This window comes from Electrophorus electricus, chromosome 2 (assembly GCF_013358815.1).
Source record: "Electrophorus electricus isolate fEleEle1 chromosome 2, fEleEle1.pri, whole genome shotgun sequence".
In the NCBI taxonomy this organism is placed as follows: domain Eukaryota; kingdom Metazoa; phylum Chordata; class Actinopteri; order Gymnotiformes; family Gymnotidae; genus Electrophorus; species Electrophorus electricus.
Window position 1 is genome coordinate 27,622,126 of NC_049536.1, and position 27,299 is coordinate 27,649,424.

The 27,299-nt window shown below is 48.6% G+C and overlaps 1 protein-coding gene across 2 annotated transcripts in view; it reads right to left on the reverse strand.

The window, feature by feature from the left end:
* The window catches only part of cerkl (ceramide kinase-like), a 44,310-nt gene that overhangs the window by 5,181 nt on the left and 11,830 nt on the right, over positions 1–27,299 (reverse strand). For both annotated transcript variants that reach the window (XM_027022298.2, XM_027022290.2), the window contains exons 3-11: positions 19,263–19,394; positions 15,742–15,805; positions 11,892–12,034; positions 6,620–6,694; positions 4,227–4,404; positions 3,756–3,815; positions 3,423–3,454; positions 2,726–2,834; positions 1,004–1,100 (exon numbers count right to left, since the gene is read on the reverse strand). In XM_027022298.2, coding sequence (XP_026878099.2) covers positions 1,004–1,100; positions 2,726–2,834; positions 3,423–3,454; positions 3,756–3,815; positions 4,227–4,404; positions 6,620–6,694; positions 11,892–12,034; positions 15,742–15,805; positions 19,263–19,394 — 890 coding nt within the window. The remainder of the gene's footprint in view (positions 1–1,003; positions 1,101–2,725; positions 2,835–3,422; positions 3,455–3,755; positions 3,816–4,226; positions 4,405–6,619; positions 6,695–11,891; positions 12,035–15,741; positions 15,806–19,262; positions 19,395–27,299) is intronic.

Below are 27,299 nucleotides of genomic sequence, written 5' to 3' on the forward strand. Positions count from 1 at the left end.
TGTTGTTTTATGCAAGTTTCAAAACTTGTGCTTTGGAAACCTTGCCCCAAACCCCCCCCCAGAAATCTTTGGTATTACACTGTTATTTTACTACCTTTACATCTTTAACTACCGCATGCTACAGCTGCTCGCTGACATCTATATGCAAACAAGCATGCCATATGTCCTGTTTGGTTGGTTTGTGGGACATGGTGTAGCTTTAAACAGGCGGCTCATCCGACGTCCACAAGGGGGCACTATAGAACAGCAGGATAAGGGCCCTGCTATAGCCAGAGAACAGGGCCCTCCAGCCAGAGCCACACTGGGCCCACAGCCCATAACTCTAATGGCCCACTGCAGACAGCTCTATTATCATTGGGTTGTTGTTGTGTGGTATATTAAGAATCATTTTTCCTTTCCAAACTTAATTGGATAATATAAAGGGCTCCTCTTCACAGCCATGATGCAGGCATTAGTCCAACATAAATTTTGGCGCAAATCTTGGACTGGAGTGTGTGTGTGTGTGGGGGGGGGGGGGGGGGGGGGGGCAGGCTAAGCATTTCTTTGTCCTGTCTGTGTCTATGCAGAGATATTGTATCACTTACAATATCACCACATGTGCCTACACACATACACACACACACACACACACACACACACACACACACTGTAGTCAATGGAGACAGAATCTCAGCCTTTCCTCTCCTTTTAAGTTGTGTATTTATAGAATGTAGGTTACCAATCTGCTCCAGATTGGCTTGCTCAGTAGAAGGCCAAGACAAGGTCTCAGGCCGGATCTGAGACAGGCTAATCGCTATTAGCCTGAAAAGTGTTTTATGGGAATCTCGCAATCAATGACTAATTTGACTTGACAGTATGCTAATTCTACTTAGGCTGGGAAGGTTGCTAACTCCATTAGCATCTGGGATTTCCTGAGCATTGGAGCTATGTGGGATAAACCAAATGTGGACTGTACCACTTTGCTGAGGTTTTTTTGTTGTTGCTATAGTTCAAAGGCACTCACCTGATTACTGGGGCTGCCGTATCTTTTCAGGTGCTTGATGAACTCTGACCTGGAAGTGTTTGCTGTGGCTATGAGCGCCATGCTGTTGTTGTTAAGTCTGGGTGAAAGACAGAAGAGTCGAGACTCAGTGTTACATGCTCGGACATATATATGCGTGTGTGTGTGTGTGTGTGTGTGTGTGTGTGTGTGTATATGTATGTATGTGTGTGTGTACTTACGTGCGTGTGCATGTGTGTACGTGTATGTGTGTGCGTGTGTGTGTGTACTTATGTGGGTGTGCATGTGTGTGCGTGTGTGTGTACGTGTGGGTGTGCGTGTGTGCGCATGTGTGTGTGTGTGTGTACTGTCGTGTGGAATACTCCTTTTGTTTGTGCTTTTAGTTTCAGTTTTAGTTATACACGCTTGAACTGTATAGTTAACATGCTGAACTACCTCTAATAAGCTTAAAACCTTCAGTGTCTTCTGTCTACTGTAGGACCAGTGTCCATACCGGCACCCGCCATGACGCTTTGGTACTGACACGCCCCCAACTCGGAGAGGCGGGCCTTATTAAGTTTTCCACTAGTAAATACCACATTGCGGTGGCGTTCATGTGCACTCATCTTGTAAATACGATATTTCCGACAAGACTTGAAGGCGGCATTCACTGTTCCAAGCCTGTGGACATCTGTTCACGCTGTAATCAGGTCTGCTGTGGCATGATTACCCTACTTAGGTGACTCTGACCTGAGCTGTCTGATCCAGCCACCAGGTCCGGTTTCGGATTATTGCCTGGCTTCACACACGCTCCCTCAGCACAGCACAAGGGCCCTGGAGCCTTCAGACAGCCAGACCTGGCTGGCCTACTGAGTTGCAGACCCGTTGACCCAGTCCCAGAGCTCCATCATGGCTAATGTTATTGTTGTGGTTGTTTTTGTTGTTGTTGTTGCTGTTGTTGTTGATATACCTGTAACATTCATTGGCAGACACACCTACACCATGCACTGGCAGACGCGGTCCGCTTTCTGAGCTACACCAGTCTTGTACGACCTTCTTAGGAGCACAGTATGGGAATGATTCATTATCCCCCCCAACTACCCCACTGATCACTGGTCAGTTTCTAACCTCAGAACCACTGTGGGCATGATATTATTTGGGTTGTAGGACACTGTAACCATGGCAAACACTAAGATGATAGAGCATGGTGTGCAGGGAGTATAGTGGTGACTATAGAGAGTATAGTGTGTAGGGAGTTTAGTGGTGAGTATAGTGTGTATGGAACATAGTGGTGAGTATAGAGAGTATAGTATGTAGGGAGTATAGTGGTGAGTAGTGTATAGGGAGTATAGTTGTGAGTATAGTGTGTAGGGAGTATGGTGGTGAGTGTAGTGCATAGGGAGTATAGTGCAAGTATCGTGTGTAGGGAGTATAGTGGTGAGCATAGTGTGCAGGGAGCATAGTGGTGAGCATAGTGTGTAGGGAGTATAGTAGTGAGTATACTGAATAAAGTGTGTAGGGAGTATAGTGATTATAGTGTGTAGGGAGTATAGTGAGTATAGTGTGTATGGAATATGGTGGTGAGCGTAGTGCATAGGGAGACTAGAGGGGGTACAGTGAGTATAGTGTGTATGGAGTATAATGGGAGAATAGTGTGCAGGGAGTATAGTGGGAATATAGTGTGTAGGGAGTACAGTGGGAGTATAGTGTGTAGGGAGTATAGTCTGTGTATTCGAGAGTTCTGACCTGGTGAAGGGAGCCAGGCCTCTCGGGGCCACCGAGCACAGACATGGGATAGACATGACACTAACACTGAGGTAGAGACCTCGCCGGGTCTGCCACTGACTATCCTCTCCTGTGGAGAGAGAGAGAGAGAGAGAGAGAGAGAGAGAACTGTACTGACAGATAGAAGGGGAAACCATCACTCAACATTACTCACAAATACTACACTTCAGTATTACTAAACCACACCCCTCACTAATACTACCCCACACCCCTTACTAATACTACCCCAAACCCTTCACTAATACTACCCCACATTCCCACTAATACTACACCACACCCCCACTAATACTACCCCACACCCCTCATTAATACTAAACCACACCCCTCACTAATACCATGCCACACCCACACTAATACTACCCCACACCCCTCACTAATACTACCCAACACCCTCCACTAATACTACCCCACACTCTCACTAATACTACCCCACACCCACACTAATACTACCCCACACCCCTCACTAATACTACCCCACACCCTCCACTAATACTACCCCACACTCCCACTAATACTACCCCACACCCACACTAATACTACCCCACACCCCTCACTAATACTACCCCACACCCCTCACTAATACTACCCCACAACACTCATTAATACTCATCACTTATACTAAAGCACACAAAGATTATTCAGTATAAGCCGCACTCACCACCTTCACTTAGATCAGCCTCCTCTTCAGCGCTGTTCAAACACAGAGTACAGGAGCTGAGCGTACAACACTCACACGGGTATCTATACAGTAACACACGCGATAAACACACACCAGTGCGTATCTGACTGGGCTGTGCTTTCTGTGCTTGTGTCTGTGTGAAGCAGCCGTCTGCCTGCTCTCTGCTGCTGGGTGACCTTCAACGGTTCCAGCGTTCTGATTCAGTCCAGTGGCCAATTAAACAGGGGGAGGTTTGTTTAAAATCAAATTTAAATAATTGCGGTACAGACTTGGAGCGGGAAAGCAGGCGGGGAGAATGGAGGTGTAACCCACTCGCTCTGAGCCGCAGATCTTCCGCTGCTGGGTACAAAGGAGAACTCACACGCTTCAGGTCTTCATAGTTATCGTCCGAGGACAGAGAGAGAGAGAGAGAGAGAGAGAGAGAGAGAGAGAGAGAGAGAGAGAAGAAACATTTGAGATTTCGATGCTGTGGTGAGAAGAAAGGTGCTGGATTTCTCTACACTGGAGCCCATGTATGGCAAGACACACTCCGCACACACTGACTATAGCGTAGACTGAGCAAGCCTCTCCGTACTCCCCAGTTTCTCTCACCACACACACACACACAAGCAGAGCCAGTGGGCACTGCTGCCCAGAGGGGGGGGGGGGGGGGGAGAGAAGAGATATGGCAAGAAATATAGAAGGATAAAGGAAGAAACGGCTACAAAGAGGCACAGAGACTGCAAAGATGCGGTCAGAAAACGTCTTTGTGTGTGAGACAGAGCGAGAGATGTCCTTGCTTACTTGAGGCTGGCCAGTGTTTTAAGGAGCGCAAAGTCACGGCGCTGGCTGGGCGGCATCCAGCGGTGTGTGCCGGCCAGCGCCAGCGTGCGCCCGCCAAACCCAAACATGGCGGAGAAAGCGAAGCGCAGCTGCCTGCCCTCACAGCTGATGCTGCACACGTCCACGGCCTGCCTGTGCCCTGTGCACAGAGACACAGCGCCACTCAGAGCACACGGACGCGCATGCAGGAACCATCACACAGAATCCTCAACCCGAAGAAACGCGCAGAAATCACACAGAAGTAGTGTGGTCCGAGCAAATGACCACGCAGACCCAAAACGTGTAACGTACATGTTTAGTCCTTCCTAACATCACTACTGTTGGCTGGATAAATGTGCACAAACATACAAAACACACAAATATACTTGTTTGTGTGTGTGTGTGTGTGTGTGTGTGTGTGTGTGTGTGTGTGTGTGTAATAAATCTAGTGGGCCATTGGCTGCATCCTGGTCCAATCCTCTCAGCTATTGCCATTCCTGACCCTCTTCTTGGGCCAGCCCCTCAATACAGTTCCCCCTCCCTGCTCATGAATTATTCATCAGCTCATTCAAAATCCCGCCAGTTGGCCTTATTCACATGCGTAAATATTGCTTAATTAGAAATGAACAAGCCCTCTATTGGCCCCCGTAAACAGGAATCATGCCTCCCTTCGTGTCAGGTGCGCCGCATGCTGTCTGTGGTTTTGTTTAGCTCCCTGTTTCCTTACAGCAAAAAGACCAGACATTTTAAGACACACACACACACACACACACACGCGTGCGCGCACCCACACACACTCACACACACACACACACACACACACACACACACACACAAAGGCACTGCTGGTCTTTCGGTTTCATAGCAGACTGTTGAAGTGTCGTCTGCGGTATATCAGCCTTGCCAGTTGACCGTTCTCAGCACACGCTGAAGACACCTCTCCTCACCGAAAATGCCCAGACTTGCGGAGGCTGCCAATCTCAATTAGCATCGACACACGAACACCCGGCACCCACTCCTACCGCCCCTCTGCCTCCCGGAGGTCAGCGGCGACGAGCTACACCACCATATGGAGCGGTGCGCTGGCCTGAAGAGTTAATAATGGGATATACTCTCCGGCGAACACAGGGGCTGAGTCAGGTTAATCACTCAGGGCTCCAGCCTTGCGGGTGTCGGCCAGGCTGAGAGGGGCACGGGGTCCGAACCCTGCTCACGTCTGGAGCTGAAAGGAAAAGGACGATCTCCGAACGCGCATACGTACAGTCTCGGTTGTTAATAAATTACAGCTCCACTCTGACCCCTCAACAACAGATATTGTTGTCATCGAGACGTCAGCACATAAGCAAACACTATCAGACATATTTGCCGAGGACCAAGGTGAACACAGCCACATCAGACACAGAGCTGTGGTAATGCAGGGGTCCCACCAGCTTACTTAATTCTACTGAGCATTTATTATAGATCTTAATTCTACTGTGAAGCCACAGTCCTGAGATCATCCTTTTTATGAGGATGCAAGCCTAGATGTGTGTGTGTGGGTGTGTGTGTGTGTGTAATCCCCTGACACAAGCCAAATCCGCTTGTCTGTCATGCTAAGCCCAGGAGAGATCGCAAAGGCAACACAATGGACCAGACACATCAGTGCTAACTTCACAAAAAACACCTGACAGACACACACACACACACACACACACACACACACACAAGCCTGCTCTCTAAGAAGACACGGGCCTCAGCCAAAACATGGCCTGGCCAAAAGACCTTACAACACACAACCACATAGCACAGACACGCCAGATCTACAAGAACAGAAGTGAGTGACTGACAACAAGGCAACCCCCCCCCCCACACACATACACACACACACTCTCTCTCTCTCTCTCTCTCTCTCTCTCTCTCTCTCTCTCTCTCTCTCTCTCTCGGGATCGACTCTTGTTACATGGGAGCTGTTAAACAGCATCTCTGGTGCTGAAGAGACACACTGGAACGATACCCCCCCCCGGCCTTCACTCCCAGCTTGCTAACTCTAATTAAACAGCGGATCACGGGGACCACGCCACAACAAGAGAGAGAGAGACCAAGAAACCGAGAGGTAGAGAAAAGACAGAGCTTAGGACTAACAGTGGGAACACAGCCCCTGCACACACACACAACTCAGTGGAATTGGAAAGTAAATAGGAATCCCATTTACATATTAATATAGTGTAGATCTTTGCTCCATTAATCCCCTCCCCAGCTCCTATGGGCCTGGGTGTGTCTTTAATCGCACACATGCATGGGACTAAGGGTGAGATACGCACACACACACACACACACACACACACACACACACACACACACTGAGACAGCGGGTAGAGTGAGAGAGGCGCACCTACCCAGGATGATGTGCAGAGCTGCGGTTACAGGATGACGGAGACCATGGACAGAGCAGGCCACAACGTCTGTGGAACCTACAGAGAGAGTACAGCGCTGTATATCTGCACTTACAGGGCCACACACAGGTCCACATCGCAAACCCAGTGTTTTTGTGTGTGTGTGTGTGTGTGTGTGTGTGTGTGTGTGTGTGTGTGTGTGTGTGTGTCACACACCTCAGACTTTCCCTCAGATTTCCTTTTTCTCAGTGAAACATCTTGCACGTCCCAATAAAAAAAGTTAATGATTAGGAGATTATCACTCTAAATCAGAGGGCCTTCATCAGAGTTGCTATCAGCCAGTGTGTGTGTAGTAGGTTTGTCTTCACTGACAGGGAGCAGAGGAACAGGTGTGTGTGTGTTTGGTCACTGAGAGAGGACCCCTCTGCCCACGTCAGGTGACGAGACTATCTGGGGTGCGTGTTTGTTCAGATTAACAAGGAATGAAAACACACGTCTGAAGAGGCCAGCAGAGTCTGGGCTTCACACATCAAACCACTCAGATCTGACCAGGACACTGGGCCCCACACACACACACACACACACCCTCACACTCAAGCACAACAACACATGGCCCTCAGCCAGAGCCTATACACTCACACTTACATGCTGAACAAGAACATTACCCACACACAAGGGTCTCTTCCAGGCATATGGTGCTGAACACACACACAGACATACACACACACACACACACACACACACAAAATCTTTCACACACACTTACACACACACAGGCAGTGCTTCCTGGCCTCTATGGGTGTTTCCATATGTCATGGTAGTTTGAGTCAAAGGCTGTTTTCTGACTTGATGACTGATCTACAGACAAATGAGGTCTTAAACCAAATCCAGAGGAGCAACAACCCCAAATTCAGCAGCTTTCCAAAAATCTACTCCTCTCTTAAACATGAAAACACGAGGACTTACACAAGCACACGCTTGCGAGCAACTGAACCGCAACACCCGGTCTGCTCCTGCAGCCGTGAAGCAGATTTAGCACCCGCTCGGTGAACTCAGTGGCCCTTGCGTTCCGAAATCATCGTATAAACACTAAAATGGTCATTTTTGCAATGGTATCATTACTCTCTGCAACATTACTGGTTAAGCTCCAGTTGAGAGTCATTCCCGGGCTCGTGACAGTGGGGAAACAAACTCCGGCTGCTTTATTATGGGCTGTTCAACGTTTATTGTTCTGTGCCACTTTCACAATCACGCAGCACATTAATATTTTAGCATTTCATTATTTAATACCCATATTTCATCACAGTCGCCTGTCCATGTTTGTGTCAACATCCACAATGGCTTCCACATATCCATATATTAGTCCACACCCTTCCAGAGGAATGCCGTGACGGATAGCACGGTCTGACACAAGAGGATGGGGGGTGGGGGGTGAGGGGGGTTGAAAATGAAACTGGGAAGGGGGGCGAGGGGGGGGGGTGCAGAGAAAAAAAATGTCCTTGGAAGTGCGAGCACTTCTGCAGAACAATTAACTTAATTAAGCAGACAGCATGAATATTCATAAGGCTGTTAATGTCTCCCGCAGCCAGGCAGATGAATGCGAGGCGATGACTCGCTGCTCAAGCATGTCTTAGAGCCTCGTCAAAGCCACGCCAACATTTGGGTTCTTTGCCTGGAATATCAAAGAAATTAACAGTCCCACGGAAACCCTTAAGACCGAGCAAATTAATTAGAAGCCCACGATTTATACGTTATAGGATCCGTACGGAACAGCATATAGCACAGGGCATCAGAGAGAAAGGCCCTAATTGGTCTGCGATGGGCGTCATGCAGCTAGCGTGGTGTACATAATGTATTTTTGCCATGGTCCTCGCACAATCTCCACTCGGTTATATGAGAGGATTATGTTCGATTTGTATATTATAGTCTGTAAACCCGGCGCTTTATTAGCTAATGAAATTCTCTGGTATGAATCAAGCATTGATTGGCAGGGCTGCAAAAGGCACAAACAAAGCTGGTAACCTGGTGAGTTCAGCTGCTTGTGTAAATCTGAGGCACATGAGGTGACCAGTGGACCGCCCTGGGGCCAGTGGCCTTGTTCTGAACGCCATGCTCTGGAACTGTGCGTTTCAGAAGCTGCAACAAAGAGCCATCTCAAATCAATCTTCCCCTGGAAAGGATCTGGGCTTGAAATGTAAAAAGATTTAAACCTCTGTGTGTGGGGGGGAAGGGGTGTGTGTGTGCGTGTGCGCGTGTGGTGAGTGTGTGTGTATGTGCGTGTGTCTGTGTGTGTGTGTATTTGTGTGTGTGTATGTGCGTGTGTGCGCGCGTGTGTGTGTGTGTGTGTGTGTGTGTGTGTGTGTGTGTGTGTGTGTGTGTGTGTGTGTGTGTGTGTGTGTGTGTGTGTGCGCACACGAGAGGGTGTCTTTTCCCTCCTACATGTGTGGACAGGAAAGTGTTTGCAAATACTCCCATGAGACTGGACGCTAATGAAGAGAAAGAGTGACCTCAGCGCGGCGGCGTTTCAGCGGCCGCGGGGGCTGGAGGGTTTCCATCGCCCCGGACAACAGCACACCACTCCACACCACTCCACTCCGCTCCACTGCGGCTCAAATGATAAGTGAAGGTCAATCTCTTGGCCCAGTAAAGCAGGGCTGACTGTCTTCCCACTTCCTGACAATCCCCTGTCCCCCCCCCCCCCCACACACACACACACACACACACACACACACACTGCAGGAGCTATGGGCTGGTCACTTCAAACTCTGCCATAGCCAAAAACACAACAACAGCGACAAAAGACTCAGTGTGTGTGTGTGCGCGCGTGTGCATGCATGTGAATGTATGTGCTTGTTTTGCATGTATGTGTGCATGTGTGTGTGATAGTGTGTGAACGTGTATGTATGTGCTTGTTTGCAGGCATGTACGTAAGTGTGTGTGTGTGTGTGTATGATCTGTTCTGCTGGCTCTCATGCCAGGAGCCTCAGAACCCAATCAGACTAAATCACTGTGACAGGGAGCGACGTGGAGGTGCCGGCCGTTGCTGGGGGTTCTGGATATTTGTTTCTGGCTGGAGGTATCTGAAGTCATGAGTGAATCTACACACCAGAAAGACAATCAGTCATGTACATTACAGCAGAACAGTGCTGGAAACACTAAACCAGCTATACCAGTGCTATGCAAATCTGGACCTCATATCCACATCCTGTTCTGGATTTTGTAATCCCTTGTAATTGATTCAGTGATTAATCTACATATTTGGCATTTAGCTGAGAGCCCTTATCTAAAAATTATGACTGAATACAATTCATACAACTGAGGGATGCTTAGCTGTGGGTGGGGCTTAAACTGGAAACCTTCTGATTACTAGTCAAGTACCTTAACCACTGAGGTACAACTAGTCTACACTGTTTCACCTGATCACTGTTAGAAACACTAGACCAGGGCTAGAAACACCAGACCAGTGTCAGAAACACCACACCAGTGTCAGAAACACTACACCAGTGCTAGAAATACCAGACCAGTGTCAGAAATACTACACCAGTACTAGAAACACAAGACCAGTGTCAGAAACATTATACCTGTGCTAGAAACACCAGACCAGTTTCAGAAACACTACACCAGTACTAGTAACACCAGACCAGTGACAGAAACACCAGACCAGTGATAGAAACACTACACCAGTGTTAGAAACACTACACCAGTGCTAGAAACATGAAACTAGTGTTAGAAACAACAGACCAGTGTCAGAAACATGACACTAGTGCTAGAAACAACAGACCAGTGTCAGAAACACCAGCCCAGTGCTAAAAACATGACACCAGTATCAGAAGCACTACACCAGTGCTAGAAACACTACACCATTAACAGAAACACTACACCAGTGTTGGAAACACTACACCATTTTCAGAAACACCACACCAATGTCAGAAACACCACACAAGTGTCTACACCAGTGCTAGAAACATGACACCAGTGCTAGAAACAACAGACCAGTGTCAGAAACACTACACCCATGTCAGAAACACCAGACCAGTTTCAGAAACACCAGTCCAGTGCTAGAAACATGACACCAGTGCTAGAAACACTACTGAGGGATGCTTAGCTGTGGGTGGGGCTTAAACTGGAAACCTTCTGTTTACTAGTCAAGTACCTTAACCACTGAGGTACAACTAGTCTACACTGTTTCACCTGATCACTTTTAGAAACACTAGACCAGTGCTAGAAACACCAGACCAGTGCCAGAAGCACCAGACCATTGTCAGAAACACTACACCATTGTCAGAAACACCACACCAGTGTCAGAAACACTATACTATTGTGAGAAACACTACACAGGTGTCAGAAACACCACACCAGTGTTAGAAACACTACACCAGTGTCAGAAACACCACATCAGTGTTAGAAACACAAGACCAGTGTTAGAAACACTACACCATTGTCAGACACACTACACCAGTGTTAGAAACACCACACCAGTGTCTGAAAGACTACACTATTGTCAGAAACACTACACCAGTGTTAGAAACATTACACCATTGTCAGAAACACCAGACCATTGTCAGAAACACCACACCAGTGTAAGAAACACTATACTATTGTGAGAAACACTACACAGGTGTCAGAAACACCACACCAGTGTTAGAAACACTACACCAGTGTCAGAAACACCACATCAGTGTTAGAAACACCAGACCAGTGCCAGAAGCACCAGACCATTGTCAGAAACACCACACCAGTGTCAGAAACACTATACTATTGTGAGAAACACTACACAGGTGTCAGAAACACCACACCAGTGTTAGAAACACTACACCAGTGTCAGAAACACCACACCAGTGTTAGAAACACCAGACCATTGTCAGAAACACCAGACTATTGTCAGAAACACTACACCAGTGTCAGAAACACTACACTATTGTCAGAAACACCACACCAGTGTCAGAAACACCACACCAGTGTCAGGAACACTACACTATTGTCAGAAACACCACACCAGTGTCAGAAACACCACACCAGTGTCAGAAACACCAAACCGGTGCTGTAATCTTGTGTTCAGCAATTAAAAGTAGAGAAATCTGTACTTTTCAACTCTTATGTCAGGACTCAATCACCTAGCTATACAACCACACACATGAACACACACCCACACGTATGCCCACACACACTTTTAAGAGCATAGGGAACTGAGTGTGGGGACTGTTCTGGGAACAGCTGCTGGAGAGAGAGAGAGAGAGAGAGAGAGAGAGAGAGAGGCACCACCCAGGCCCCTCACCTGCTGGGATTACACCCAGAGGAAGTGATGCTTGGACAGGCATGAAGATGGAGTCTGTGTCCCTCCCAGCGTCCATCTGGGCCCGAAGCAGCAGGCCGTGGGCTACCTCAGCCACTGAGCCATCTCCTCCTACACACACCACCCTGAGGGGGATAGAGAGAGAGAGAGAGAGAGAGAGCAAAAATAAAGGAGGACACACGACAGAGTGCGGATGAGAGAAGAGACAACATATAATCACAATCAGGTTGTGGTTTACAACCACAAGTATATATATATATGAGACATTATACAATGAATATAGTATGTCCTTTAATGTACTAATTTAGCATCATTTTATCAGGAATATCTTTGTTTATTTTAAATAAAGCATGGATGTTTCCTTCCGTGTGACGCTTAAACATGAATAAAATGATCAGAGGACTCCATCTGGGTCACTGGACACGATCTTCACCACGACCTGCGCTGAGCGGCGGACCGGGGGACGGGTGTGTGTGGCGTGAGACGAACGCTTTAACGGGGAAATGTCCTCAGAACGGGAGGGCGGGAACGCCGCATATCTGCAGCGAAATAAATCATTAAGAGACTGAGGCTGTTAATCTGCTCTTAAGAACATTACTCAGAAACGAACAGACCCTGGTAAACACCAGCACGCTGATTTCAGAAAGGGCTTTTTAGCAATACCCTCCCCCGTCTCTCCTGTGTCCCTGTCTCTGTATCCTTCACGTCTGTCCCACAGCCGCAGAGAGCTGCGGGTCTTCAATCCGGCTGGGCTGTCAGATCTGGTCCTTGTGGGACACGCCTGCAGAGCTCGGTGTTTTCTCACCTGATTCCACTGTTGACATAAGGACAGCAATTCACCTGCGGCTTTTTGGAAACCGGACGGCTAAATGTACACAGTTTAATCAACTCAGAGCAGTACTAGTGCACCTTGTGATGGGGGTTTAGGGGACGGAGTGCTGCCTACCGACTGGCCAGCTGGGTGGATGTGGCTTATCTGGAGGCCCCTCTGTTTACTCAGAGCCCAGCTGAGGACAGCAGCAAGGCGCTGAGATCAACCAGGTCTCAACTGTTTGCTCCAGAACCCTGTACGGGTCGCCTCAGAACCCTGTACGGGTCGCCTCAGAACCCTGTACGGGCTGAGTGAACGCTGATTTGGCATCTTCGTGATCTGAGACACGTCTTGCTCTTACTGGCCTTTAAGAACCAGAAAATTCAGGAACATAAATGCGTGTTATTATTATTAAACATGGGTTCTCATAGCTGGTCTCATGGGACAAACCTGTCATTTGCAAACTAGACCCCGACACCCAAACACCACCCCGCTCCCCACCCCCCACAACCCCCCGTGAGGCCAGAACAGCTACACGGCTACAGCGCGAGCACTGGAGTCTGAGGTGCTGATAATTACCAGCTTTGTGTGGGAACAATGAGTGCAGTCATGCCAGCAGCAATACCTTTTAAACCATACACACACACACACACACACACACACAGACATGCAATTACAGACTGCACTCTGTGTGTGTGTGTCTTGCACTCCAGGACCTTGCGAGAAATGTATCCAAAATAGCACAGTTCCATTAAAATGGGTGGAACAGTTAGATTGCTGAAGTAATTAATGAGTTATGACCTATTAATGAAAAATGTGTGATATTACCTTTTCAAACTTAATTCTTTTGAGGTTAATTAACCAAGAAGAAGCAGAGATTTGTGTGTGGGGGTGTGGGTGGGTTGGGTGTGGCTATCAGTACAAAACATTTCCTGTCTGAACAGAGGCTGAGAAGAGACTTTTTTTCTTCGAGCTCTTAGCGACAGGATGACAGAATCATTTTCCCCATTTACTACAACACCTCGGATAACTGCAGCCGCACTTCACATTGTGTCGTGTTCACACACTGCAGCGAATAGTCAAATCCTCAGCAGGCTCTACTGTGACAAAACAGAGCACTAGCCACCAGAGTCAGGAACAGCCAAACAGAGAGAACAGCTAGCCAAACAGCTGAGGAGAGAGAACAGCCACCCGAAACAGCCAAATAGAGAGAACAGCCACCTGAACAGCTGAAGAGAGAGAACAGCCACCTGAACAGAAGAACGGGCGCGGGGAAGGACTCTTGTTGCAGACAACCAACCACAGACGCTCAGCCACAGACAGGCCCACAGGAGAACCAGATGCTGCAAGAGACGCTGCAGGACAGCAAGACACTGCAACAGACGATGCATGAAACTGCAGGACACTGCTGATGGCACTTTTTAGCTGCTTGAGATTATCCTTCCTCACAGAGGTGGGGGCGGGAGGTTCTTCCCTGATTAAGGAGCTCAGGTATTCTGCTCCAACTTACAGACTGATTTGTCATGCAAGCAGAAAATGAAGTTTAGTCACAACAGTGTCAGAGCAGCAGATCTGCAAAGCAGGTTTACGGATTCAGTGAGAACACCTATGAATACAAATAATACAAATAATGCACTTCTAGACGATCTACCAGTCTTCAAATTACACGTGGTTTGTCCGTTTAACCTGCTGTGCTAACCCTAGTTTGTGTAGAAGGATGACGTCTCATTGAACACACTGTAAGAGGATGAGGAGACAGGGAGGAAGAGCGGGAGGGGGCTGCTCATGAGCGAGCTCTACAATAGATGTCCTGGGCTACAATGGTACAGGGTAACCATGGACACCAGTACATCCTAACACACACACACACACACACACACACACACACAGTAGATCTGCCCTAAGATATAACCAATTACCGCTGATTCGGTGTGATTTTGTCAGGCCAATTCCAGTACACTGCGCTCTTTTTTTGGCCCTTTGTCTCTCACGGGAACTGCATACTGGGATTTTAATCACAAAGCAGGGCGCCAGACTTAGCACCCCGCCCCACCTCCACCTCCACCCCCACCCAGTGGATGGGGCTGTAGCGCACTGGCACGCTAAACCGCTCGCTACGATCAGCTAGCGGAGGGGAGACATGCCTGGGGCTGACCGGACGAGCCGTGCTTCATCACTGATCCCAGAACAGGTGCGCCGCCCGCAGCACAAGCCCAGGTGAGGCCTGACGTAGCGACGAGCGTGGTGCCTGATCACCGCATTATCGCTCACTCCGGAAAAACCCCGCCTCACTCCGGAAAAACCCCGCCTCAGTCCGGAAAAACCCCGCCTCAGTCCGGAAAAACCCCGCCTCACTCCGGAAAAACCCCGCTTCAGTCCGGGTCCTGCTCTATCTCTCCACCCCTTTCCGCGTTCTGAACTTCTTTATCTCTCTCTCACTCTCTCTCTCTCTCTCTCTCTCTCTCTCTCTCTTTAACACTGCTTTACTGATGAGGGCTAAATGCTACCCCAGGAAAGGCAGGACAGAGCTGAGTGAGACCCAGGACAGCGACAGGATTCCTCGTCTGGCTTTCACTCAGTGCCAATCGTGCTCACATTGGTGAGATAAAAAATAGATGTCTCTGTTTAACTAGCATCTCTGATCCACTGTGACGTACGCCACATGCGCCATGCACAGCACACACGAGAGACAGAGACACAGAGGGAGACAGAGAGAAACAGATACAGAGAAAACGGAGAGAAAGTAAAAGAAAGGAAGCCAGAGACAGACAAGGAAAGAGAGAAACCGAAAAAGAACGTGACATAAAAGAGACAGAAAAGGGGATACAAATAGAGCGCAAGGAAAGGAAAGAAAGAAAGAGAGAAAGAAATGAAGTCAGCAAGAATGTAGTGAGAGATGCGGAGACGTAAAGGAGCGGAGAGGGGAGAGAAAGAGAGGGACCCAGAACCCACAAAACCTGCTTCTGAGATCCTGCAGCCTGCTAGCCAGGCTGAGCGGGTCTCTAGGGGAGGGGCACGTACCCGTCGTAGTCGTCCAGGCTGCGTTCCGTCAGGATGGACAGCGCGTGACCTCGTCCCTCTGTGACTGCGGTGGAAAGATCAAGAGTGAAGAGGTAAATGCACAGCTAGGCCTGTAGAGGGCGCTGTAGAGGGGTTACGCCTGCAGCCCAGCGTACAGTGCTCCACGTACACCAGCATGCTGCCTGCACTTCTAAGCACACACACGGTGACGTGGTGGGGACCAGTAGTGCTGCATCACTGCTCTGAGGGCGCGGGGCTGTCGTCGTGGACATGGAGCCTCCAGCACAGGATCTGTGCACCATCCTACAGGGCACGGCGATGTGGAGGGTGCCCAGTGTGCTCAGTGTGCCAGCCTCTCCAGAGAGACGTCCGACGGGTCGGCTTGACGACGAGAGTGGCCCGTGTCCCTACGCGCTCTCCAGAAAATGCCAGCGAACGCGGGGGAGTGGGGTTGGCACGCTACAGATGGCACACATGCTCTCCGCTCATGCCCCACTTACTGTTTTCTGGGGCACCCCTGGCACAAAGCGGGTGCTAGCTGTGCTCACGTGCCACTGGGCACCACTGCCCTGCAGATCCAACATGGGCACGTGGAGGTTTTTTAAGTGGGAGCATGGACACTGCACACACACACTCTCTACAAACACACACATCTAACAGCTATTTAACCTGCACACAGAAGCATGCTGCCAGTCAGATGAACAGGAGAATATCTTTGATTACATTTATTCAGAACTTTTTTATTTAGATAAAAGCTTTGTGTTGTTATTATAATCACATTTTTACTGCTTCCTAAAGTTATAAAATGAAATCTAGTTATTCATAAGCATCCCCGAGTGGTGACATTACACAGGTCACTATACTGTCATTAAAGTCCAACTGCAATGCTACTACAGAGCCTTTAGGGGGAGTGCTCGCAAATCAAAATAAACAAGAGACAACACTCTAGCCTTCAGCGCACCATGGCCTTTGGTGCTGACCTCGCTCGTGAGAATCACAGCCCAGATACAGGGATCTTCCCCTGATATCACCAGTACTGCCAACCTGAATTTAACGTGCAGATGTGTAAAGAAGGGACTGTTGGACAGAAAAGAAGTGAAAATCTCACCCTGAGGTCATTTCAGTAGTGACCTTTAGCCTTTAGTTCCGTACTGAATGAGAGGGCGAAATGATAGTGTTTACACCCTAAAACCAACATTCAATCACATTCTGAACTGAGCCAGCACATAGTTCACTTCCAAAAGTGCATTTTATGCTCGACAACCAGCTGTAAACCAGACGTTCACAGGGAAAGGACACAAAGAAATCCGGAATAATAACCACCGTGACCTTTTGCATGTGCACCTCTGCGTGTGCCCCCCTGCGTGTGCTTCCCCATGGAGGTTTTTTAAGTGGCAGTATGGGCATGTGTGCCTCCGGCGTGGGCATCCCTGCGTGTTCATCCCTGCGTGTTCTCCTGCGCGTGCATCCCTGCGTGTTCTTTTGCGTGTGCCTCCCGCGTGTGCCTCCCGCGTGTGCCTCCTCGCCTTAATCACGTCGGTTGCTAATTCCATCACCGCTCCACTAAGTACTGCACGGCTGCCATCTCTGGCTGTGCCAGCATGACGAGATCTTTCATTTCTATTACGGTAAAGCGTCTTTTAATGGTTCCATCCACAGCCAAACAGACGCTGCCCCCACGAGACCCCCGTCACAAAGCCGATTGTATTACTGCTCAAATGGCTTCTGGAGTCAGGTAGCCACATTCATTAGAGCACAGATTGTGGAATCCACTTCTCAGTAGTAAAGGGGTGTCTGGTGTGGGGGTGTGGGGTGTGTGTGTGTACGTGTGTGCGCATGTGTGTATATTATGCATGTGTATGCATTTTGTTGGTATGCTGTGTTGAGACAGACCTCTGTGTGTGTCTGTGTGTGTGCATGTGGAGGGTGCACTGAGGAGAGGCCAGCGTTGCACCGTGTCAGAACAGATGGGTTCAGCTCCGCCCCCCGGGTTGGGTTACTGACGAAGGACATACACTTCTCCTGTTATTATGTGTGTGAGGCAGATTTAAAACCATCCACAGCAGACAGCTACAGCTGCCGCTTCTAGGGCCACACACACACGCGCGCACGCGCGCACACACATAAACAAATACACCCTTCACACAGTTTATGCTATAACTTGCGTGTCTCTTGTGAAGTGCTCTTATAAATGTACGTATCATTAAATCCGAGTATTAAAAGGCTCCAGAGTTCTTTAATGTTCAGTAATGATAGGGGAAACATGCAGATGAGACTGGACTGAGAATCAGGGGGTGTGTTTATACCTGAGAACACACATGGGCCGCTATGCACAGACATACCAACACAGCCGCATCGGCAGACACACACACGCACACGCACACACACACGCACACACACACACACACGCACGCACACACACGCACACAGGCCACATACGACATACTTCTGTTCAGTTATCATAAAGGAGAATGTGTCCACATGCCTAAAGCGAGTCTGGAGTGTGCGGCATCCTTTATAGAGGCTAATGCCAAAGAGGGAGGAAGACTCCGGCTCCACTGGGCCTTCAGGTGTCAGAACTTTTACACAGTTCCTACTTCTTGGTTCCTGATGGTTTCCTGCACCTTTAAACTGTTCTTAACTGACTTTAATGTCATTGTGCTCAGGTTGTTTTTTTGCTGGGTTCATGTTCTTGTAAGCTTGGCTCATGATTGTCCACGTGGCACTCATTTTTAGCTTTGTTTATGATTGATTAATTTATGCTAATTAATTTTGTTTATTCATTTATGTTTATAAATTTATATTTGTTAATTACAAAAAGCAAATAAATTCTGGCAAAAAGATAAAAAGGAAAATGAAAAAGGAATCTTGAGATGTAGATGTAGTGTTGCGGGACGTGTGAATCTGCTGAAATATTTCTACATTCATCTGGTGACTGGTTTGAACTGGTTTGATTGTATGTTTAAAAGCTTTCTTCAGCGTTCTGAGGTGTTTTGGTGGTTCGTATGTATACAGTATATAATGAATTCGACAACAGCAGAATATCTTCAGATGTTGAACTGACCCTCACGTCATTCTGCCGCATAAAATATTGATTCACTTGAGAAACAGCTAATGGCATGGATTGTGTGTGTGTGTGTGTGTGTGTGTGTGTGTACTGAATGTACTGTAGAGCAAACAGTGTGTTAGAACAGTGCCTGAGGGCAGACATTAATGTCTCTCACCCACCAGTAATGCTCCTAGGAACGAGAAATGCCCTAAACACAGTGACATCAGCCCCTGACCAGGGGAGAGAGCCAGGGCCCATATGGGGCACTTAAAATGCTGATCTGGTAACACACACACACACACACCTAATAAAAGCATTCAGCAGCACTCCTATGATATGCAAAAAATAATAGAGTATGTGTCTGATTGACATGACATGACCTCCCCATGACCTTGTAATTATTTATTTATTTCCCCACTATAATGTGTGTGGGGGGGGGGGGGGGGGGCATAGGCATATGTATGTAACTTACTGGTGACATCAGTCTGTATGTCGGCGAGCTTGAACAGAGGAGTCACATGATCCAGGTAGATTTTGTAAGCTTCCCTCTTATGGCTGGCTGGGTTCACAAACACCTTAAGCGACTTGGGCCGATTCTGAAAACCTGCAATACAAGGACACCACGATGAAGAGAGGGCAGGGAGGGTGTGAAGAGAGAGAGAGAGAGGGAGAGAGAGAGAGAGAGAGAGGGAGAGAGAGAGTGGTCTCGTAACTGCGCGCCCCATGGAAAGGCTGGACGCTCATCTAGCGTGGAGAAGCCAGCGAGCTGGGGCCCAGTGAGCTGGTGCCCAGGGATCCGCAGCACTGGTGCTTTCTGCTGAATGGAGCTTTTGTCAGGGGCCCTGACAGCACACGAGTTCACCCTCCCTCCCCTGGAAAGGTCAGAGCCACCACTGCTGTTCACAGCGGCTGCACGTCTGCCAAGAATCAGGGGGAAGTCATGAATAAAGTCAACCTTCAGGTTTCCACTCTCTCTCTCTCTCTCTCTCTCTCCCTAATGATTTTATTCATATTCTGTCCTTTTTTTATCATCTACATCTTTATGACTCTCATCCACACCTTCTTTCTAATGTCCCTCTCTGTCCCTCTATCTCTCATTCATTCTTTCGCTATCTCTCTCTCTGTCCTTCATCCTCTCTCACTCTCTCTCTTTCACCCTATGCTGAGAGAACCTGGTGCTGAGAGCCACTAGCTCATAATTAGCGGGAATTAGGGAAGTGTTTCCTCTTGCTCTTCCTGGAGTGTGTGGGATCGATGGAAGCCGAAAAGACACTGTTCCCCTCCCTCTCCACACACACACACACACACACACACACACACACACACACACACACACACACACACACTTTCATAAAAACAAACTCATACACTCACCCCATCGCTCCCCTCATTACCCTAATCCGGCCCCCAATGGTCCCCACCCTCAGGCTGCTAACGAGCCTCCACCCACGCCCCACCCCTCGACCAGCCCCTTGCCATCCACCCTGCTGATATCACAGCGCTGCAGGGCAGTAGAGGAAAGGGGTATTGGTGTTGAGAGGAGTGTTCAGAGTGGGAGTGATGGACAAAAGAGTGTTCAGAGTGGGAGTGATGGACAAAAGAGTGTTCAGAGTGGGAGTGATGAACAAAAGAGTGTTCAGAGTGGGAGTGATGAACAAAAGAGTGTTCAGAGTGGGAGTGATGAACAAAAGAGTGTTCAGAGTGGGAGTGATGGACAAAAGAGTGTTCAGAGTGGGAGTGATGAACAAAAGAGTGTTCAGAGTGGGAGTGATGGACAAAAGAGTGTTCAGAGTGGGAGTGATGGACAAAAGAGTGTTCAGAGTGGGAGTGATGAACAAAAGAGTGTTCAGAGTGGGAGTGATGGACAAAAGAGTGTTCAGAGTGGGAGTGATGAACAAAAGAGTGTTCAGAGTGGGAGTGATGGACAAAAGAGTGTTCAGAGTGGGAGTGATGGACAAAAGAGTGTTCAGAGTGGGAGTGATGGAACAAAAGAGTGTTCAGAGTGGGAGTGATGGACAAAAGAGTGTTCAGAGTGGGAGTGATGGACAAAAGAGTGTTCAGAGTGGGAGTGATGGACAAAAGAGTGTTCAGAGTGGGAGTGATGGAACAAAAGAGTGTTCAGAGTGGGAGTGATGGACAAAAGAGTGTTCAGAGTGGGAGTGATGAACAAAAGAGTGTTCAGAGTGGGAGTGATGAACAAAAGAGTGTTCAGAGTGGGAGTGATGAACAAAAGAGTGTTCAGAGTGGGAGTGATGGACAAAAGAGTGTTCAGAGTGGGAGTGATGAACAAAAGAGTGTTCAGAGTGGGAGTGATGGACAAAAGAGTGTTCAGAGTGGGAGTGATGGACAAAAGAGTGTTCAGAGTGGGAGTGATGAACAAAAGAGTGTTCAGAGTGGGAGTGATGGACAAAAGAGTGTTCAGAGTGGGAGTGATGAACAAAAGAGTGTTCAGAGTGGGAGTGATGAACAAAAGAGTGTTCAGAGTGGGAGTGATGGACAAAAGAGTGTTCAGAGTGGGAGTGATGGACAAAAGAGTGTTCAGAGTGGGAGTGATGGACAAAAGAGTGTTCAGAGTGGGAGTGATGGACAAAAGAGTGTTCAGAGTGGGAGTGATGGACAAAAGAGTGTTCAGAGTGGGAGTGATGGACAAAAGAGTGTTCAGAGTGGGAGTGATGGACAAAAGAGTGTTCAGAGTGGGAGTGATGGACAAAAGAGTGTTCAGAGTGGGAGTGATGGACAAAAGAGTGTTCAGAGTGGGAGTGATGGACAAAAGAGTGTTCAGAGTGGGAGTGATGAACAAAAGAGTGTTCAGAGTGGGAGTGATGGACAAAAGAGTGTTCAGAGTGGGAGTGATGGACAAAAGAGTGTTCAGAGTGGGAGTGATGAACAAAAGAGTGTTCAGAGTGGGAGTGATGACAAAAGAGTGTTCAGAGTGGGAGTGATGGACAAAAGAGTGTTCAGAGTGGGAGTGATGACAAAAGAGTGTTCAGAGTGGGAGTGATGGACAAAAGAGTGTTCAGAGTGGGAGTGATGGACAAAAGAGTGTTCAGAGTGGGAGTGATGGACAAAAGAGTGTTCAGAGTGGGAGTGATGGACAAAAGAGTGTTCAGAGTGGGAGTGATGGACAAAAGAGTGTTCAGAGTGGGAGTGATGAACAAAAGAGTGTTCAGAGTGGGAGTGATGAACAAAAGAGTGTTCAGAGTGGGAGTGATGGACAAAAGAGTGTTCAGAGTGGGAGTGATGAACAAAGAGTGTTCAGAGTGGGAGTGATGGACAAAAGAGTGTTCAGAGTGGGAGTGATGGACAAAAGAGTGTTCAGAGTGGGAGTGATGGACAAAAGAGTGTTCAGAGTGGGAGTGATGGACAAAAGAGTGTTCAGAGTGGGAGTGATGGACAAAAGAGTGTTCAGAGTGGGAGTGATGAACAAAAGAGTGTTCAGAGTGGGAGTGATGGACAAAAGAGTGTTCAGAGTGGGAGTGATGGACAAAAGAGTGTTCAGAGTGGGAGTGATGGACAAAAGAGTGTTCAGAGTGGGAGTGATGAACAAAAGAGTGTTCAGAGTGGGAGTGATGGACAAAAGAGTGTTCAGAGTGGGAGTGATGGACAAAAGAGTGTTCAGAGTAGGGGTGATGGACAAAAGAGTGTTCAGAGTGGGAGTGATGAACAAAAGAGTGTTCAGAGTAGGGGTGATGGACAAAAGAGTGTTCAGAGTGGGAGTGATGGACAAAAGAGTGTTCAGAGTAGGGGTGGAGCTGTGCCGTGGGACCCTCCTGGCTCCTGGGAGCCACAGTGGCAAAGAGCTACGAAGTCAGAGATGGAAACAGTGTGTGTGTGTGTGTGTGTGTGTGTGTATATGTGTCTTGGGCGGGGGACGGGACATATTGTAGATGGTGCTTGAGGGAGACAGAATCAGGAGGGTGAGCCAATGCAAAACTGCCCCCAGCCTGACACACACATACATACACATGCATGTACACACACACACACACACACACACACACACACACACACACACATATATACATGCACATACATACATACGTAAACATACACAGAAATACATACAAACACATTCACATGGATAAGTGCAACTTTCAAAGCACCCATGTATTTAAAATGTTCTAGTCACTTACTAAGTCTGTACATGAAAAAATAAAAGGTGTTTACAGAAAAGGGGTCAATTAAATTATCACAGTGTTGAATACTGAATACTGCAGTACTGAATTCTGCAGTACTGAACTGGTTTTGTTTGCTTCACTGGTTGACAATAATGATACATTTAAATGTAAAATTACAATTAATTCTACTATATTTGTGTGTGTGTGTGTGTGGGGGGGGGGGGGGGTTACAGTATACGTAGGCTGTGCTTATGTTACGATCATCCAGTACAACTGTGCAAATGCATGTGAGCGTGCGTTTGCATGCGCCTGTTTGTACGCAATCAGAGCGTGCAGAACGGGGGATGTAAACCCTGCCTGTGTGCTGTTACTATGGTGCATAATCCTGCGTGCGCGCAGAACCTGCAGCTCGAAGGAATCGGATCCCAGCGAGCGAGCCACGCTCACATGTAACTCTCAACCGCGTGTGTGCTCGGCCGAAAGGCCGCGGCGATTAACGGCGCGAGACCACGCACCCACAGTCACGCACGGACTTGCACTCGCGCTCACGAGCACTCTCGTGGCCACGCTCTCGGCCGCATTTACGTCTGCAACGGCATGGGTCAACTACACCTTTTACATCCGACAGCGCTCACCTAGATCACGTGTGATCTGAAGCTTGAGCTAAATGTGTACGTGTGCGGTCTGAGTATTGAGATAAACGCGGTTTATCATATACGTGAACTGAATATCGCATGCATGATGTGGAAATTTAGTTAAACTCGGTTCATCACGCGCGTTATCTAGATATTAACTTAAATAAAATGCATCACGTGCATGATCTGGATATTGCGTTAACGCGTTTTCTCACGTGCGGTCCTATTCGATCATCTTAACTTCCCTTTTACTGTCGGATGTATTTATTCAGATTCATTCGTTAAGGAATTTCATTCAGCTTCAGTTTTCAGTATATTGGGAGTCTACCACATGCTGTTCATCTGTGTTGTTAATTGTGGATCTGCATGTTGTACAGAAGGAGCAGCAGCAGGTGAAGTGCTGTGAATCTTCAGGACAAGAGGTTGAGATCTCTGATCTGTTATAAAAAACAATGAAGTTTATTATAAAACAAACCCTTTAGCACGAAGCAGGAGAAAATACAATGCAATTTAAAATTTGCTTGAAAGACAAAATGTTTCTTATAATCCTCTGTACGATCACCAGTCAAGGACTTTTCAGTTTCACAATACATTTTGGTCATATAGAAATGTGCTCTAGGGCAAGGGGACTGGTTCCCACTGTCCAAACGTCCTCCCTGTCCACGTTTTCTGGCCTCACCTCTGTGACACAAGCCAGTACGAGACCTGTTGAGGACATTCCAGTAGGTCATCCTGGGCTCGCAGTGATGTTACTGACCTGCGCCTCAGGTGCTTTGCAAACATTTTACCCAAGAGGGTCACCCGACACTGGCCCTGGGTCTGCCCCCATCAGGGGAGGGTGGGGGAGCAGCGTCTGTTGAGGGTCTCCCCCTGGGCTGCAGAGAGCCGCCACAGGGGAGCACTTCCACCCGTAATCGTCAGTAAATTACCTGAGACCGGGGTCGGGTTCCGCATCGATTTTGCCGGCAAAACAAAAGGCCAGCAGTGTCGGTAAAAACGCCCTACTGCCATGAGAACGAAGAGAGGAACATCACCTCATCACGGCTGGACTTACCTGTGTCCACCTCTGAACTGTGGCACTGTGTGTACAAGAAAGACAGAAGGATAGTTGGATAGATAGACAGACAGACAGACAGAAAATTTGCTGCATGCTGCCCCAGTACTGATTCCTCACACTACTGCCCCCAATACTGCCCCGCATTACTGCCCCCGCACGCTTGAGCGGACTCCATCACCGCCCGAACCCGCCGTGCTCGGACGAGCTCTCCGAATATCTGCTAATCCCTGGGAACAGATGTCTTATTTTTGCCCTGAAAATCCCCCTAGCCTGGCAGGCGGGCGGGCTGGCCAGGGTGCTGCATGGCAAGGAGAGCCAGGCCTCTCGCTAAGCCTAAGCCTGGCCTCGGTGTGGGAAAGGTCAGGGGCTGAACCGGGGCCGGATCCCGGCATTCCCAGAGGGATCCCTAGGAGTAGCAGCCACACAAGAGACAGAACGGGGTGGGGGGGGGGGCGTCCTCTGTCCCTCCTGTCCTGGGCTGCAGAGCCTCCAGACATGGGGCGGACGCGGGGACGCCGTCTCAGATCCTGTGCCAGGAGAAGAGCATCTGGCAGGGAGTCAGGGACTGGCATTAGCCAGCATTAGCTGCAGGGGTCCCTGGCCCTCTCCACGTTTGTCTCCTCAAGCAGGGGGATCTCCACGCGGGAGCTGCTCCAGCCCTCTCCAGGACGAGAGGAGCCAAGCAGGAGGCTCGGCTGGCAGGCCGCCGCCACTGCACGCCTCTACCGAAGCAATTCAAACCGAAATTACACGCAACAGGAGGAGACGCAGAAACTCTACACTGCCATTCACGCACCCAGGTGGGAGGCGGCCGTGGAGGAGGCTGTTCTGTCAAAATGAATAAATGACTTCTGATGTTTTTATAATTTTATTGTTTAAATACTCTGAAGCAAAAATGAGGCGCTAGTCCTTTGTTCTGGGCAATTCCGTCTTGCGCTTCCTTTTTGACGTTTCTCACGAGACTGAAACAGTGCAACATGTGTACCGTGCCTCCGTTGTGTCTGTGCACAGTTCTGTTTCAGCTCTGGGAGTGACAGACGAGACGGGGAGATGAGTCAGACCATGGGGAACACACACACACACGTAGAGCACTCAGAGAAACTGATATGGGAGTGTTACCTACAGCACGGAGGAGAGCAGCATCTGTCCAGCTCAAGGAGAAACCCCTCAACAGACGGCCTCGCTCGTCCACCAAATCTCAGTTCCTTTTCCCACTCAAATAACCCACTCACTCACTTAAATGAAAAAACTCAAATAGCTCACTCGATTAAAGCATGAGGAATTTACTAATTTATTAACTCCTTCACTACCACCCAGTTTAATTCTCTGATTCTCCAAGTAAACCAGTCACGTATTTTAATGAATCATTCACTAACTGATTTAATCACATTCATTCATCCAAGCAACCCTATGTAGTTTATTTAGGTAGGAGTGATTTTTCTCACCCATTCACCTATTCACTTTCCCAAATCACTACCATTGTGCCTCAGTAATTCACCCTGTCACGTTCCTTTCAGCCAATTCACACTCATTCAACACTTCCGAATATTTCAATTTTCTGCATAGATGAAGTTTAACTCACTGATTCACCAGAAATGGCCTGTACAGTCATTTAACGACTCTTGATTCAAATTAATTCAGTCACTTACGTAGATGAATTTTGATTTGAATCATACCTTTACTCGCTCACAAAAAGGCCCCGTGACCTCCTACATTCACTCACTACAATGTCCCCTCAGCTAACCCACCAGTTCAGTCACTGGTTAATGAACGCCAAGTCCCCCCGACACCTCCCCTCTCTCTCTCTCTCTCTCTCTCTCTCTCTCTCTCTCTCTTTCTCGTCTCCTTTTCTTCAGCCCTACGACAGACCCGTCAGAGGCTCAAACTCCCATCTAGTTTTCCAATTCGGCACTTTCAGCTTGATCTTACACCTACCAACTCATCTAATTAGCAGTTTTAAATAGCGTCCAATGCAAAGTAACGTGCTGCCACGCTCGGTAACATCCATCTGGCCCGGGAACGCATTCTGGGAAGTCCAGGAACAGAAGCGGCCGGGTTTGTCCGTGCACGGACACCGTGGACCGCGCCTTCCACTGTGGGAGAACTTGGGTCAGCTGACCTACGCGCCACTGACGCTGGCCACTCATCTGTTTCCATGGAGCCCACAGAGAAACGGTCTCCATGGACACAAAGGCTGACTTAATGGAAAGCCTGTTAATGTGTAACATAATCCACTCCGCCGCTGTCGGGTACCGACGGCGTGTCCGCAGCACGCAAGCGGCGGCCGGCCCCGGCGAGAGGGCACAATAGCCACCGAGCGCCCACCTCGCCCAAAAGGACCCGCCTTCCAGAGGGGATTTTTTTTTCCTCATGACACAAAACGTCCCTGCTATTATCTTGTTAAACAACCCAAAGCAATTATATGCACTGCATACACTGCGGGGTCAGTGTGCTTGCACCCAAACACGAACACACATGCACGCACACACACGCACACACACACACTCCCAGACAGGACACAATGGGCGGAGGGACCAGCGACACCTCTCTGGCGTCTGACCCTCGCGCTCCGCTCATATACCTCCACTATTCTCCTCTCCCCGAGCCCTTTACCACAGCAACAATGGAGTCCAGCTTGACGCCAAAGTGTGACCACTCGCCCTGACAAGAGCGTGGGGTGCACGGGGACCTTCCGGGAG